The sequence below is a fragment of the Papaver somniferum genome, chromosome 4 (assembly GCF_003573695.1).
Source record: "Papaver somniferum cultivar HN1 chromosome 4, ASM357369v1, whole genome shotgun sequence".
Classification (NCBI taxonomy): Eukaryota; Viridiplantae; Streptophyta; class Magnoliopsida; order Ranunculales; family Papaveraceae; genus Papaver; species Papaver somniferum.
In genome coordinates, this window is record NC_039361.1 from 8,349,351 (window position 1) to 8,367,302 (window position 17,952).

At 35.9% G+C, this 17,952-nt stretch overlaps 1 protein-coding gene across 1 annotated transcript; it reads left to right on the forward strand.

Annotated features, from left to right (window-relative positions):
* Positions 1-1,967: 1,967 nt before the first annotated feature.
* Positions 1,968-5,198, forward strand: LOC113271953 (uncharacterized mitochondrial protein AtMg00810-like). The gene is made up of 3 exons (XM_026521876.1): positions 1,968-2,255; positions 2,348-2,473; positions 5,151-5,198. The coding sequence occupies exons 1-3, from the start codon at positions 1,968-1,970 to the stop codon at positions 5,196-5,198; spliced, it is 462 nt and encodes a 153-aa protein (XP_026377661.1).
* Positions 5,199-17,952: the final 12,754 nt, after the last annotated feature.

The window sequence follows — 17,952 nt, forward strand, 5'->3', positions numbered from 1 at the left end:
GACCACTCTCTTCCAAGGACCACATAAAAATGGCCTTTACCTATCTCATTCAACAGATCACCTCATGCTCATCAAGCTTCCACTATCACTGATCATGCCTTACTCCACACAAGATTTGGCCATCCATCTTTTCAAACTCTGAAAGAATTTGTCATCAACTACAATTGCCAAATGTAACCAAAAAATCATTTTCTTGTACTGATTGCAAAATTTGTAGATCTCATAAACTGCCTTTTCAATTGTCATGTAACTCTGCTACAAAACCACTTGAACTATTACATATGGATTTATAGGGTCCATGTCATACCTTATTCACTTGTGGCGCTTTGTACTATTCTAATGTCATTGATGACTTTACTAAGTACTGTTGGATTCTTCCTATTTATTCTAAAGAAAATTTCAAGAATTCTTTTGTAGCCTTAGTCACTAGACTTGAAAACATGTTTTCTCATAAAGTCATTAACATTAGGACTGATAATGGAGGTGAATTTCTTAATACATTCCTTGCTCAATTTTGTTCCTCTAAAGGCATAACCCATGAATTGACATGCCCTCACACACCAGAACAAAATGGTGTGGCTGAGGTGAAGCATAAGCATTTAATTGAGGTTACTAGAACTCTTTTATTTCAATCAGGCTTACCACCTACTTTTTGGGTGGAAGATTTGCAAACTGCTAATTACCTCATTAACAGGCTACCAACTAGGTCCATTGCCTTTCACACTCCTTTTGCAATGCTTTTTCATAGAGCACCAGACTATAATTTGTTGAAAGTATTTGGTTGTGCCTGCTTTCCCTGGCTCAAACCTTATACCACAAACAAACTTCAACCCAACAGTAAACAATGCATTTTTATTGGTTATAGTCTAACCCAAAAAGGTTACAGATGTTATGATCCTGTTTCTGGTGCTATTTACATTTCCAGGCATGTCTCCTTCACTGAAACAAGCTTTCCTTACACTGCTCTTCATCATCAATCTGCATCTTCATCTGTTCATCCCACACCACTTTTAGATGCTCTTATTTCTGCTTCTTCTTCACTCAATACTTCACCTTCTTCCTTAACTGATAATACCACCAAAGTCACAGTGAATGATCATAGCATGACTACTAGAGGTAAGAATGAAATTTATACACCAAAGTCATATTTTGCTACTAAGCATCCTTTACCTGTTGTGTTTTTGTCAAGAGTGCCTACATGTATCACTGCTGCTCTTAAATAGGAGGTGTGGAAAATAACTTCAGAAAATGAGCATACAGCTTTGCAAGATGCTGGTACATGGTCACTAGTTCAACCAGTTGATCGACAAAATGTGATGGGCTGCAAGTGGGTGTTTAGAATAAAGTATAATCCAGATGGGAGTATTCACAAACACAAGGCACGGCTAGTTGCAAAGGGCTATCATCAACAGCATGGAATGGACTTTGATGAAACCTTCAGCCCTGTAGCCAAGCCAACTATAATAAGGATCATTCTATCTTTTGTTGTGCAATATAACTAGCTTATCCATCAGTTGGATGTGAGCAATGCCTTTCTTCATGGAGAGCTCAATGAAACAGTGTACATGACTCGGCCTCCAGGATTTGTGGATAAATCCAAGCCTAATAATGTTTGTCTCCTTCACAAAGACATTTATGGCCTCAAGCAATCCCCAAGGGCATGGTATGCCAAGCTAAGTTCTGCACTTCTTTCTCTGAATTTCAAGAATTCTACAGCTGATACTTCTTTATTTGTTCATCAAGAAGGAAACCAACTTACTGTGGCTCTAGTATATGTAGATGACATCATGTTGACAGGGTCTTCTGCATCTTTTCTCAAGTTTGTTATCAGTGAGCTTCAACAATAATTTCCCATCAAAGACTTAGGGCCATTGCATTATTTCTTGGGTTTAGAGGTTACAAGAAATGCAGATTCTCTGTTTCTTTCTCAGACCAAATATGTTGTTGACCTTCTACTCAAATATCACATGGAGGGAGCACAACCATGCAATACACCCATTTCTAATTCTACAAAGTTGTCTAAATATGATGGGATTCTACTTGAGAACCCTAAAGAATACAGATCCCTTGTAGGTGCTCTGCAATACCTAACTTGGACCAGGCCAGATCTCTCTTTTGTAGTTAACTTGGTTTGTCAGCATATGCAGAGCATCCTAGAAGCTCACATTTGGCTTCCGCTAAGCGGATTCTCAGATATGTTAAAGGAACTTTGGGATTTGGGTTGCATTTCACTAAGGGGAGTGACTTTCTATTGGGTTTTTCTGATGCAGATTGGGCTGGTTGTGTGGATGACAGAAGATCCACTGGTGGTTATTGTATCTTTCTTGGGTTTAATGTTATTTCTTAGTCTTCTAAGAAACAAACCACCATTGCCAGATCCAGCACTGAAGCTGAATACAGAACTCTGGCTCACAGTGCTGCTGATGTTGTTTGGATTTTCTATCTTCTCCAGGATCTCATGTCACTTTACCAGGTATTCCTAGATTAGGCTATGACAACATCAGCTCTATTTCTCTTGCTTCCAACCATGTTATGCATTCAAGGATGAAGCATGTTCATCTTGATTATCATTTCATCAGAGAATTGGTTCAATCGAAATCTCTGGATGTTTTCTATGTCAATACTATTGATCAAATTGCTGATATCTTCACCAAAAGCTTGTCGGCTCCCAGATTCGCTCTGCTCAGAAACAAGCTTCATGTGATTGCATCACCTATCAGCTTGAGGGGGGATAATACCATATCTTGCAGTGGTGAAGGTTAAGAGTAAATAAGCAGTGTAGGTTAAGGTTTTGAATTAGATATTCCCTCTCTCAGTCACACGTGCAGGACAGATGTATCTCTCACTCTTTATTCACATGAGTGTATGTTTGACTTTCTCTTTCTGTATTAATACTGTCCAAATGACAGTGTGTGGTTGTAATGAAAACACCTCTCATTGAGAGTTCTCTCTGTAAATCGATACACTGCAATCAAGTTCTACATCTAATGGTGGACGGTTGATTAAAGGTGCATCGTCCGGAACATAGTAACTTGAGACAAAAAAGAATGAAAGTGCTGGTGATATAGAGTATGAATGAGAGAGAGGTAGTTGTTGGAATGGTGGTGTAGGTGCAGCAATAGAACTGGGAGTGAGGAGAAGCTAAACCCTTGAACATGTGAACGGGGCACGTCCTAAAACTTACCACCTCACATGTTTACGCTCCCTACCCTATGTAACATATTAGTGATACTTGTGTTATGATATACCTTTGACCGTGGATACACTCCGCAGAGTTTATTTATTTTTGCACGCGCAAAGCGCGTGCCCGCGACCATGTTAATTAGAAAGAAAATGTGATAATAAGTAAAGGTTAAATAAGTGAAATTCAGAAAAATAAAAATAAAATAATGTTGACTAATTTAGATGGAAAACTTAACTGTGGGATTACTTTTGATAAGTGTGAAAACACGGGACATCTTACTAAGTCGGATTTTTAAAGTGGGGTACTTTATCAAGTTTCCCTAAATTAAAAATGAATTAATGAAAATCCATATTTACTACTCCATCCTAGTTTACTTGCCTAAATTGGATTTTGCAAAAATTGGAAAGAAATTCAAATTACTTCCAAGTACACCATCGATCTTCCAAGTTGTTTGTTTAATATATTATTTTTCATATCCTAGTTTTTGTTTCTTGATAATTAGAAAATTTTAATGCGAAATATACCAATTTTTTGGTACAATTTTACTAAAAAAAACACAATTTAGACAAGTAAAGAAGGGAGTATGACTTTTCTTCGATTTCTGATGGTTTGTCCGACCACCTAAATTTGTTAATTGGTCTTTCTGGAAAATGTGTTCAAGACATGTGACATCAACAGATCCATATCGCCTGGATTTTTTGGATTTGTGAGATTAGTTAATCTTTTACACAAAATTGGTTTAAAAGACCAAAATCAACAATTCTTGGGTGAAATGGACAGTTATATTTTGATACTGTTTAAATGGACAAAAATGTAAAAATAGGAAGGATGTAACCAGTTTCATCGTGCCCATTTTCAAATATTTTTTCTTATTTTTAATTTACACAGGATGTATCCAGTTTCACAGGATTTATCCAGTTTCATCCTTGCTATTTTTAAAATTAATGTAGGATGAAACCAGTTTCATCCTTACTATTTTTTTTGGCCATTTCACCCAAACTATTTTTTACTTGTCCATTTGAACCGTGATTTAAAAATATTTGGACAAACAACCCATTTTCCGAATCTTTTAAACACAAAGTGTCTGAAATCCATTTTGTAGAATTTCCAGTAATGTGCAAGGGTTTAAAAACGTTTTCTTAGACAACACTGGACCTCATAAAATCTTATGAGTCGAGGATAAACATATATAGTAGCATCACAAATTAAATTTCAAAAGTAATATATTTTGCCTCTCATTTTCTTCATTACAAAGCTCGAATCCTTTTCTCAACAAACCATGTTTGTTTTTTGGTTTTGGATATTGGATACTATGGATGGTACCAGCTTATACGTTCCGACGTTTACAAGTAATTATGGTTTCACACAGTTATGTTATGATTTTTTTATTTTTTTTAAGCATCACTTATGTTATGATATATAAGCTTGAATGGAAAAGAAAAGGTTAAAAACATTAAATGGATGAGCCTTCATGTATAAAATACTAGTATTGGGTTGTTTTGTTTGCATCAAATTTGGAGTCCATTGGTAGTTATATGCTTTCTTCATCCAAAGTGGATTTGAGGTGGGTGAAGAAATTGAATAACTGGCTCTAAGAATCGTAGGAGGAGACATCTCTTCAAGAGATTGGGCTTTTGGTGAAGAATAAAAGCAGAAAGAACACAGCCTTATGGAACTAGAGAACAAATCCACAATCCTGATGTTTCATTTCTTTTGATTGTTCATTTGGATTTGCTGTTTCATGATGAGCACATATATAAGTCGGTTAATTCTTTTTCACATGAGCAATTATCTACCCGAAAAACGATTAACTGAGTGATACCGGTAGTTATAACATAAAGGAGGTTTTACCAATTATCAATCTAAAAAGGAGGAAATGGAAAATAGCTATTTATTTTGAGGGGGAAACACAAAATCCCCCTATATTAATGCATGTTCCTATCCTTGCATGAATGGTTCTGAACAGGGTTTCCGTATAGCCCGCTTGCCAGGAATGTATGGGCGATTGATTTAATAAATAATACCTTGGAAATTCCCATAATATTTTTTCTTTTTTCCATTTTCAGGTATGTCTAATCAACTTGCATTTGCCATATCTGCACCTTGGTACACAGCTCGGGATCCAATTGTTTTCACGCCGCATGAGGTGGGTGGGTTATGTAAAAAAAGAATTCCTTACTGAGCTATCAACCTTGCGAGCCTTATCCGAAAAACCCATTTACGTTTTATGACATTCTGAGATGAATGAGGAGGCTCAAGAGACCAAGTATCATTTTCTTTTAAAGCATGAACTTCATCAGTCATTGACCCTCTCCAAACTGCAATCTTATTAGTAGAAGTGAATGAAGTAGGAGTTAACTCAGTGTCATCTACCCGCAGAAGCAACAAAATAAGTAACCACCTAAGGCTTTGAAATGCCATTTCGAGACCTAGTTATCATTGAGTGAGTAGAATCAGAATGGAATGAGTGGTGGAGAAGGAACAACTGAAGTAGAAGAGGATGGTGATGAAACAGGTGGAGGTGGTGACAAAACAAGTAAAGGTGGTGATAAAGAAGACGTAGATAGTGATGGAACATAATCTGAAGCAACTGTAGAAATAAGAGCAACATATAGGGTTGTGGTTTGTCTGACTGAGGGAGAATACTATAACATAGAAGAACACAGAAACTCACTTTAATCGAAAACAATATTTTGAGAAACAATAATTTTATTTGTATGAGGATTGAAACAACGATAACCCTTGTGTTGCAAAACCCCTAAAAAGATACATTTAACATATTGATTCTCTAGCTTATGACACTTGGAAGGACACAAGAAGGGATAACAAGAACAACCAAAATTTTTGACAAAGTCATAATCAAGCGCAGAACGGAATAAAGTCTTAAGAGGAGATTTGTTATTTTAAACCAGAGAAGGCAGACGATTAATCAAATAATTAGCAGTTTCACAAGCATTAGACCAGAAGGTAAGAGGTAAAGAAGCATAGTTTAAGAGAGACAGACCAGTATTTCTAAGATGCATATGTTTACGTTCAGCCGTGTCATTTTGTTGATGCGTATGAGAACAAGAGACACGATGACTAATGCCACAAGACTTCAAATAAGTAGACACAACCTTATACTCGCCTCCCCAGTCAGATAATGTAAGAATTTAATTTTCCTACCAAATAAATTCTCAACCAACTTATGAAACTGAATAAAAGTGGCAAATACCTCAGACTTATAATCTAACGGAAAAAGCCAAGTGAATCTACTATAAGCTTCGATGAAGGAGATATTGTATTTATATCCATTAATGGAACAAATGGGTGAAACCCAAACATTGGAATGAATAAGATCCAAGGGACCATGAGTATCAGTCTGAGAAGAAGGAAATTGAAGAGCATGTGACTTAGCTAATTGACAATCTGTACAAAAACTAGGTTCTAAGTGAGAAGCCAAAGAAGAACAATCACCGATAAAACATGTATGAGTGTTTTGAAGGCTGGATGGCCTAACCTACTATGCCAAACATTTGTAGTATAATGAGAAAGAAAGACTTGTTTTACAGTGTCAGAGTTTAAATCCAGTTTATACAAATTATCCCTAAATGGTCCCTTAAGAAGTTCTTTGTGTATAGTAATGTCCTTAACAAAAAATTCATCAGGATAGAACTGAAAGTAACACTTATTCTTTTTAGCAAACTGATTAACAGATAGTAGATTCTTAGTCATAGAGGGTACATGCATAACATTGGATATATGAAACTTATTACTAGACGAAGCAAATAAAGTAGAACCAATGTGATGAATATACAAACCTGAGTCATTTACAACCTTGACTTGATACGCACCTCCGTATGGAGAGTGTAAGTTCAAATTCGCAAGATCATTGGTCATGTGGTAGGTAACACCAGAATCATGCAATCAAGTATTTGAAAAGGGAGGACAAGGATCATTGTATACAGCATATGCTTCATGCTCAGGGTATTATGGTTATTCATAAGATTCATCAAAGAGTTATTCAGTAGTAGTGTAATGTGCATGCACTGGAAAACCAAAATCAACTCTCATGAAGTGACATTGAGCAGCAAAGTGATCAGGTTTTCGACAATATCGACAGACAATGTAGTAGTCACACCTAACTTGAGGTTGAGATGGAGGATAAAATTTAGAAGGAGACCTGCCACCACGAGCACCACGAAAACCACCTCGAAAAAAGAACCTCTAAAACCAGATCTACCACGGAAAGAACCACCACTAAAATTGACATGTCTACCAGGAAAATGAAAATGTATGTGAAAACCACAATAGTTAGGACTCCAATTGTGTTGTGGGTGGAAATTGTCTCCTGAAAAGTTAGGAGATTGACTGCCAGAAGAAGAACTAGAGGTAGTTGAATTTGAAAAGTGTTGTTGACTAACATTAGCAGATGCAGTGGATAAATCAATAGCAAAAGCAGACTTGGTCTACACTACACCAAATTGAGTAATTTGTAACACTGAATTATCACACTAATTAGTGTGACAACCGTTGTTACACATATAGGTGTGACACCTCAAATAAGTGTAAAAATAAATCAAAATTATAATTCATTTATATATTTTTAAGTTTAAAGTGTAACAAATAATCCTCCATTATATTAAATATATTAAAATTATAAAGTAAATAAAATTTACAAAACATTATATATCTTCGATTCTCGTTTTTAACATTTGAAATCAACTTTCAGTTTTTGCTCCTCTGCCTCAATGTTTTTCAATTCCCACTAAAAATCTTACCAAAATTCAGAATGAATTGAAACCAAATCTCGTTATTTTCTCCTGAATCTACTCGATATATATTCTCGAAGAAATCGATTTTTCTTTCCAGGTCTATCTCTCTATCTTAACGAAGGAAACCAAATCTCTTTCGTTTAATCGTTTTAATTAATAGGTTTTTTTTTTCTTTTTCTTAATCTTTCCTGGTTCTGTTGAAGCAGTTGATGGTTTTTTTTAGTTTGATTTCGGTATCTGATTTCGCATTAGGGTTTGTTTTTGTTTGATTTCGAGATCCGATTTGGTATTAGGGTTTTCCTTTTGGTCGAAGATCCTAAATCTTTTCATTATTAATGATAATCATAAAACTCAAGTATGGAAGAAGGGAATACTCTTATCAACATAAGCAACATCAATTATTTCGAAGTATAAACAAAAGTTTTTCTTTTTGGTGAAGTTCTTTTTTCTTCTGAATCTTTCGATAAGTGAAACATTAAATTTGAGTATTATATATTTAAGGTTCTATTTTTTGTTGTTGATTTCTCCGATTATTTGAGGAAACACAGCAGGTCTATTCTATTGAGCTTGAAGAATATGTTTTGATAAGGTTTACTTGTGAATTTTTGATTTTTGTTTTGTTTGTTTTTATTTTGTTTGTTTTTGTTTTTGATAAGGGGATGCGATAGAGATAAAAATCGTTGTTGTGCAACATCATTTCCTTCAATTGGCTTGACCTGCGAATGTTTTCAAGGTTTAGCAGAACTGAACTTTTGTGTGTTTTTATTGTTGGTTCCTTTTCACTATGTGGTTCGCTTTTGGTAAATTAATTCATCACTCTAACAATGCTTACTGACGATAATGTTCCATGAAAATATTTTGAATTATAACCGATTCCAATTCAAACTGTTAGGAGAAGTTGGAAACAGGGCTGAGCATATCTTATCAAAAATTAATCCATTCTCGCTGGCTACATTTCCCCTTCTGTCTTGTGGATATTTCTGTAGTTCATATCAAGAGGTATGTCTAATTACATTCCTCATATCTTCTCCATTCCTCACAAAACTAAATTATACCTATTGCTAGAATATATAAACTTGTCCAGGTAAAGTCTATTATGTTGCTTATCAGACAAGATTTTATGTGGTTCTGTACAAGTCCTAATAAAATAAGTTACATATACAAGCCCTTGTTGATTTTATATGGTTGTGTACAAGTCCTTATATGGTTGTTTGCCTTTTTGTGTAACAAATCCATTTGTGTGTTTATATTTTCCTTCTTTGCAAATTTGTAGTTTTGAGTTGTTGCTTTGCTTTATCTTTTACTGTGATCTCACAAGTCTTATGTTAATACTAAATTAATTAAGAACATTATAAAAATCATAAAGCGGACACACTCGTTGAGGCAAGCTGGATAAAATTCTTGTGAAAATGGGTATATACGCATTCACCAGCAAGTCTTTTGTTTTTCACTCATAATCAGTGTACTGTGTTAATGTCCCTATATGTTTAAATGGTACAGCAACAATATTTAAAGAATCTAGTTCTTAGGCCTCTTGCAGTTAGCGCGGATTGTTGAACTGTGCCTATTGTAGAAGCACAGTTCCTAACTATTTAAACAGACTAAACCACCCTTGGAATAATTTCTAGAACTAAATCACTTTTATAATTGTTGTCTCATGTAACGGAACTTGTTGCTGGAGTTCAAAAGCATTTTTTGAAGCCTTCTCTATTTCAAAAGAAAGAAAGGAAGAAGTTTGTTTTCCTATCACCATCCATAATTCACATCTTCTCTATGTTTCTGTACACTCACACTAAAAATAATAACACGTGATTGCAGTTTATATTGCATTTTTAGTTATATATCGTAGTTGCGTTCAAAACCTATGCATAAACCACTTAGATATATTAATGATTTTATCAATGCAGTAGATGCTCTACATAGTGATGCTAAGGGTGAACTTTGCATTTTTAGAGTCTCAAGTTCAAAACAGTGACATGAATAATCCCCCTTTACGAGCGTTAAGCACAACAGTGCTAACTACCATGCATCACCAGCAGACCTACGTATAATCAGAGTATGGATCAATGTCTCCATTATCGTTTCCATTTTTATTTTATTTTTGAATTATAGTATCGATCAATTTCTGAGCTTTATCTATGTCTAGTTTTTTTTAGTTAGGTTTGTTACTTAATATTTTTGAAATTCGTTATTTTCAGCAAACAACACAACAAATGTGGACTTAAGCTCAGGTTGTTTTTTCTGGAAAAAAACTTGATTCTCGTCTGATGTTGCGTTGATCCCTATTTGTTCGCAGTCCGTTCTCATGTTCTTTTATGTCCTTTTACTTTGTATGCTCTGTGCAGGAAGACCTTCGTTAGCATCTGCAGATGTAGACCCCTCTGCAACACCACATCCGATGTAGTACATGGAGCCGTTAGTGATTCATTTTGCTGGGCTCTAAAAGAATACAAGGAAAGTATATAGTCGTCTGGTTAGGTATATGCACTGATGGACCAGTTCATTATTAAGACACTGGTAATTAAGTTAATTTTCATGGAGTGGTGATCTAAACCGCGTTGTTATGATACGATTATTGTAAATTATAGTGTACATGCAATCTTCGTTTCCATTGGTTTTTAGCAACTTGTATACTTGTAGCTTATACACTGTCTTGACTTGTACACACTTTCAATGAATACAATGGTTTTTGTGATACTTTCATGTGAATGTTTGAGTGGGGCAGCGCTGGTGCAGGCATCTCGAATTGGGGGAAAATAAAATCTATATTTTTTTTCTAATTTGATCATAAATTTGTTACACTAATATGTGTGAAAGCTTAGTAACAGATTTTAGTGTGACTTTAATTAATTTGAGTCACTCTTTGTAGTTGCAGGAAATCCTACACTACACCCCTCATATGATTTCATTATTAATCAACTCATATTTAGGTTTACACTCTTAATCTTATTGATCAATCTTTGAATATTCTTACAAGAAAAGATAAAGAAATCAAGAATGATCTCTACTCTATACTTTCTCTCTCCTATTTACTTGTTTCTTACTCAAAAAAGATCTCTCCCTTTCTTTACAACTTAAACGACTATTTATAGGGAAATACATAGTGGATGACAGCTAATCTGTCCTTTATTTTCGGGTATGATTTGCGACATTTTCGCAACCTTACAAATATTAATTTCGCAAGCTCTCTAATTTTCGCAGGACTATCACATCTTTCTCATGATCTTAACTGATGTCATTTATTATATTCTTCCTGAAATTGTTCTGCGATGCTGTTGTATTGTGTTGTTGATAATTTCGCTGAAATATTGTCGTTGCGAGGCTCTGATCCTACATCTTGCCTCTTCTCATATCTTTTCTGCGAAGTAGAGAATGATGTGAGAAATGTCGCAGCTGTTCTCCTCTTCATATTCTGCATTTATCACACGTATTCTTTCTTCCATTTATTTCTCGACACGTCTTTTGTAACCGTTTCTTTTTAACCGCTTATATCTTTCCGTATTAATCGTGTTTATTTTCTCGAGGAGAAATTCCCTCTATATATATTCCTTCTCACTCTCTTTTTCTTTCTTTTTATTTTCTCTGCAACTTCATCGTTCTTCTGCAAATTCCATTATTGCAACTTTTCTTCTTTCTTCTTCAATCTTTTTAAGTTCTTCTTCATCTTCATACTATTTCTTCTGCAGATCTTCATAGTTCATAATTTTCTTCGAAACAATCTCCCTGCTATTGTTTTCCATGGATTCATCAAGGTTAGTTTTCTTTTTTCTTCTTTATGAGTTTGATCTTGTTTATTGCCTTATTTGATGTTGATTATGTGATTCCCATACTCTTTTTATTTCAGCAAAAGTGCCTCCAACACTAAATTTACAGTTCAGAACCCTAACATTCCCAAATCGCAGCATAAGGTTGTTGCACATAAAAGAAAGCCTGCGAATGAGAAGGTAGTAAGAAACACTATCCTTTTCTAATAACAATATTGTTGCCTCTGTTTCTTATCTGGATTGTAATTCGCAGGGTGATAAATATGTTAATAAACCTCTCAAGAAATCTCCCCATCATAAAATGGAATATCAACACGGAAATCAATTTTCAGATTCTTACCATGAAGTTTAGTTGAAGTAGGACTTTTGAGAGACTCACTTTTCTTCTTTTCTTCTGCATCTTCTTCCTCTTCCTCTTCTTCTTCTTCGTCCACTTCTTATGAAACTTCAAGTGAAGATATAATCTTCTTCTCCTGTTAGATCATAGCTCGGTCGACCTCGCATGCGTTTCTATCTCAAGCATGTTTGTCAATGTTAGTGATCAAAACTAGGAGTCTTGATTTCTAGCCTACATAGCTAAGTCTCGGACTAGGATAGAAAAGTGTAGTTGAGCTCAAGGACTTCATGGCGATTCATCATACAACGACGAAGATCTACTCAAGAAACCGTGGAACTTCATCAATAAAAAGGTATGTGGAGACTTGAACTTATCTATCACTCAAAAGTCTATGTCTTCTATCTTCTACTTCTTATGAGACAAAAGTCGTATGCTATATAGACTGGATCATACACATTTGATATTTCGAGCCGAGTATATCTCGCCTATCTATATCTCGAAATCATGTGTTGGTAAATCGTTTTGCTTTGATCAAATTTATCTTCACCTAGTGACGAAAGTCATGAAAAGTTTCAATTACTTTGAGAATTGCTCTGACGCGAAACTGTCTGTGAATAACGGCTATATAACGTCCTCTGAGAATGTCTCAATGATTAGAATGAGAGTTTATATTACATAACCATGTATTCCTTAATCCGAAGTTTTCAAACTTTGTTGATTGAGAGAAACCGGAGGAATTGGCTTTGCCAAGTCCGCGAACCCAGTCCGCGAACTGACGGAAGTTCTTGTACCGAGAATTTCTGTTGGGATTTTCCAAAAACTCGTTTGCGTGTAAGTCCACGAACTCAGTCCGCGAACCTAGTCCGCGAACTGGCGAAGTCTCTTTGCCGAGATTTTCTGCTGAGTTTGGAAAACTCCACCGGTTGTCTTACATCCGCGAACTTGTTTGTGAGCTTAAGAGGTTATGATCTAAAGATGTGCTCTGAACATGAAACTTAAATTACTAATGAATGCTTTATGCAAACCGTGGCTATAAAGTTCATGAGCCGGTTCATCTAATCGAATCATCTTTGTTTCAATTGTGTCTTGTGTAGTTACATAAGATCACATAGCAATTAAACAACTCTCTAACTAGTTCATTTGAGTCAATTTAACTAGTTATGGTGAAGAAGAACTAGGTTAATATGAAATGCTCATATGGTTAACCTTTTGGGTTACTATGTTGAACCAACATACACGTACACGTTTGGGCATGGTTTTCACAAACCCAATAAACGTCTACCCAAATGTGTGTAACAATCTAAGTTTTCGATCTAACGGTTGAGAAATATTAGCTTGAATCTAAATCAGATTTTCATCTAACGGTGAATATAGATTTCTTTGTAACTAAGGCAAAACCCTGATTTGAAGACAATATAAAGGAGACATCTAGCATGGTGCAAAACTAATCCCCACACGTCTGTGTGATACTAATGCGCTCGCTAGAGTCGATTCTCCTTTAACCTTTGGTTTTCTTCTCTAAAACCAGGTTAACGACTTAAAGAATTCATTGGGATTGTGAAGCCAGACCGATACTACTTTTATCGTAGTTGTGTGATCTGATCTTGCATCTTCTATCGTACGAGTACAATCTTTGATTGGCTTGAGATCGTGAGAGTTCTCCGATAGGCAAGATAAAGAATTCACAAATATCTTCGTCTCACTGTTTGTGATTCCTCGAAAAACCTCATGTGTAGTCAGGAAGGATTAACCTCCTGTATAGAGAGGTAATTGATTGATCTAGGCTGTTCTTCAGGAATATAAGACCGTATTATCAATTGGTTCCTGTTCACCTTGATTTCATATCTTAAGACGGGACAAAACATAGGGTTTATCTGTGGGAGACAGATTTATCCTGTGATAGACTTTTCTGTGTGAGACAGATTTGTTTATTACCAAGTCTGCGATTTTGGGTTGCATCAACTCTTGGTTGTGGGTGAGATCAGCTAAGGGAATCAAGTGTGCAGTATTTTGTTGGGATCAGAGGCGTAGGAGTACAATTGTACCTTGGATCGGTGGGAGACTGATTGAGGTTCAACTATAGTCCAGTACGAAGTTAGCTTGTAGTAGGCTAGTGTCTGTAGCGGCTTAATACAGTGTGTATTCAATCTGGACTAGGTCCCGGGGTTTTTCTGCATTTGCGGTTTTCTGGTTAACAAAACTTCTGGTGTCTGTGTTATTTCTTTTCCGCATTATATTTTATATAATTGAAATAATACAGGTTGTGCATTCGTGATCATCAATTGGAAATCCAAACTTTGGTTGTTGATTGATCCTTGGATATTGGTCTTTGGTACCGTCCAAGTTATTCCTTGTATTTGATAAAGACTCGCTATTGATTTTAGCTTGAGTAAAAATCAAATCAAGAGAGAGATATTAACTCCTTGAGATACTTTTATCTAGATTGAGTCTGACTGTCTAGTTGATTCTCTAGCAAAGTATTTCGGAGTTAGTCCATACAGATTGCTAAGCGAAATATTGGGTGATGTTGTTAGACCCCCGCTTTTTCATCTCCGTCTTCGGTTTGGGTGTATGAGAATGAATACATTCAGTCAATTCTTCAAGGGTGGTTTTAACCGACTTCATTTATGTTTGCAACGCGGCCACCTTTTCTTCCGTAGTTTGTGGTTCGCTATGCTTAGGTTCATCATCTGACTTTGTCATCCCTTATCCCATTGTTCTCCTAACGTTTTCTAGCTTCTCAAGTACCTCACCAAATTTTATGTAGACAGATCTAGTAAAAACCATAAACCACATGGATCTACCCTAGAAACTAACCTTGCTCTGATACCAACTTGATACGTGTAATCTCTTAACCTTGGTAGATATTATTATAGAGGCGGAATTCAGAATAATAATAGACGAGAACACTTAGAAAACAGAGACACAAGTAAGTAATTCGAAGAAAAATATCTTCTCTAGATTATGAACAAGAAAACGATTACAATTCTCTCTTTGTTACGCTCACAATCTTCTCTGAACAGTGGATTAACCTTAAACTGTTTGCTAAGCTTGCACAAGTATTGTTCCAAGCTTTCTCTAGGTTTTTTGTATCTAGTATATATGTATGTCCTTAGCTATTAGCCAAAGCCATCTATTTATAGCCTTCATCGTACTCAGCCGACCAAGGACTTCTATTAGGAATCTATTTCCTAAACTAAGAGTATTGCCTAAAACAAAACTCTTCTCTAACTAGGAATTCTGCCTAAACAAGGATTCCTTCCTAGAATAGGATTCTTCCCTCAACTTAGATTGAGGTTAACTAAGTTCCCTAAATGAGTACTGACACACCCTGTATCACTAAATTCTCCAATTGTTGAGTGTTCACAGATGTGACAAAGGTGTGATACTCTGCAGGTAATCCATGAAAAATGTGAAATACAAGATCATCATCATGAATTGGTCTACCAATTTAAGCAAGTTTGGTGAGACAAAGTTCTATCCCTATTGAAATACAATTGCATGATACCGCACCTTTGTTCAAATCGGGTAGATCACCACGGGTTTGTATCAGTCGATACTTAACGAAAGCATTAAAATCCAATTCATGACGACGCCAACCATCACATGAAGTAGAACAACCAAGAATCTGAGGTTGACATTCTTCAGATAAAGCAGATAGCAACGAAAAATAAATTGCATGATCTTGATGTTGGCATGAAGTATATAAGGGATTAAGATCAAATCCTTAAGGATATCAGTATCAGAAGCATGAATTTCAACTATCGACGAATAAACTTCATCGGTTTGAGATTAAGGGAAATATGAATTGGTGTAGAAGCATACTTAAGAGATAAGGAAATTGAAGACATGATAAAGAATTGGAGGTAAGGTACTCTCCAAGATCGAAAAAAAGGAAAACCTAGATTGGTTTACCCTCTGATACCATGTCAGAAAGAGAGAGCAATTTTCCATTGAATTTAGATTCAGAATTCTTCACAAACCAAAACAACACAAAGAGAGAGTTGATTGATATAGTTGAGTCAACAAATTTACTGACTTTGACATAGTTGACTTGACCTTGACAGACTAGACTAGAAAACAAAAAAAGCAAACAAAGTAATAACAATTTTGTGAATACTGAATCGACTTAACACAATCTAAACCGTTCCCATATAATCGACCTTGCTACAACTAGTCCAACAACCTTGCTACAACTAGTCCAACAAGAACTGATCCAAACTTTGGACAATACGTTACAATCTTAATGATGAAGTGGGTAATAACTTTAGCATTGGGACTGCCTATATAGTCCATCAACTGGCCCAAGTGAGACTGTCATACATCCTCGATTCCTCCCCTTTCGACGAACCGCCTCAATAAAAATAATCAAAAAGTAAGGCCTATTTTGTGTTTCCTCCCCTCCCAAGATCGCTAATTAGCGTTTCCTCCCCAAATAAATTGAAATTAAAGTTTCCTCCCCTCGTTACCTTTTCCATCCAACTTCCAATTAGCTGAGTCAGCAAGAATACATACGTGGCGAAAACATACGCGTGTCACACTAAATTCCTCAAATACACTCATTTTCTTCGCTGAGATAAACCATATCATTAACATCAGTTCCTCCTTCCCATTTCGTTCCCTGACTCTCACTGCCCACAACACCAAATCAAACCCATCTGTTAAGTAAACCTATTTAATCTCTAATTTCTCATATCTAAAAAAAAAACTAGAACGTTGATTTCAAACCCTAATTGCCAAATCCATGACGATCCATTTCTCCCCTTAACAGCAACCAACCCTAGTTTCAATTTCTTCTCACGAACAGCTTCAAATCTCATCAAAACTACCATAATCCGGTGACAAAATCAGAGGAAGCGTCAAGAACCCAAACCAACAGAAAACTCCATCTCAGCAACCCATCCCAGTCTCCCTATCTCATTATCAAGGAATACCAACAGAGACCATTAATTCTTCACTATCTTCAATGGTAGAATCGGTAGATTCTTTCTCCAATTTCGCGTTCACATATGAATTAGAAATTCAAAACACGAACCCAACACTAACTATGCTGCTGCAGTTATTGCCGACAAAACAGATCGAAACAAACAGAGAAATCAAGAAAATTGAAAGGGGATTTAAGAGCATAGAGATGTTGTTCGAATTTGTGAGACATGGAAAAGATGATGTTCAAGATGTAAAATCAAGACCTGTTTCTGCAATCGATTTAAAAGAGTCAATCTGAAATTGAATCTAGGTTTTGTAATTAGCTGTTGTTATTGTTGAATCATGAAGAAATTGAAGATGGGTTTATCTCGAAATCAAGTATCGATCAAAGTCTGTGGGTGATGGGTGTTGGCAGTAACAAGGGTGATGTGGTTTGGATGAATCCGAGTGTAATTGAATGGGTAATTCAAGATTCATGTTAAACGATTAGAGAGAACTATTGTTGTTGTTCGTTAAAATGATAGATTTGATCTGCAGGAATGGGTTTGTGATGATGTTGATGGTGTTCGAATAAAGAAAGGGTTTGAATTTGGGAGACGGTGGGGCTGAATTGTGTTGGTACTGCAGTTGAGAAACGAGATTTTTTTTTCACTTTTAGTCGAGGGTATTCTGTGAAGATCATGGAACACGTGTACAATCTGGGACACGCGTGCACAGGGGCTTACTCAGCTAACTGAGTAACGGATGGAAAAGATGACGAGGGGAGGAAACACTAATTTCAATTTATTTGGGAGGAAACGCTAATTCGCGATCTTCGGAGGGGAGGAAACGCAAAATAGGCCAAAAAGTAAACACTATTTTCTTGGGGGAAGTTATAGCCCGTTTGGGATTGCTTTTTTTTTCCTTCAAAAACACTTTGTAATCAACTTATAACAAACTTTTTAAGAAAATAGCGTTTTGTAAAAGAATTTCAAAGCGCTTTTCTCC

Excerpts from the sequence above, each read along its gene's own strand:
- LOC113271953 (XM_026521876.1), top strand. The coding sequence starts at position 1,968 with ATGGAGGGAGCACAACCATGCAATACACCCATTTCTAATTCTACAAAG. Across the intron at positions 2,256-2,347 it reads GGGGAGTGACTTTCTATTGG|TCTTCTAAGAAACAAACCAC; the intron begins GTTTTTCTGATG and ends GTTATTTCTTAG. Across the intron at positions 2,474-5,150 it reads ATCTCATGTCACTTTACCAG|GGTTTCCGTATAGCCCGCTT; the intron begins GTATTCCTAGAT and ends GGTTCTGAACAG.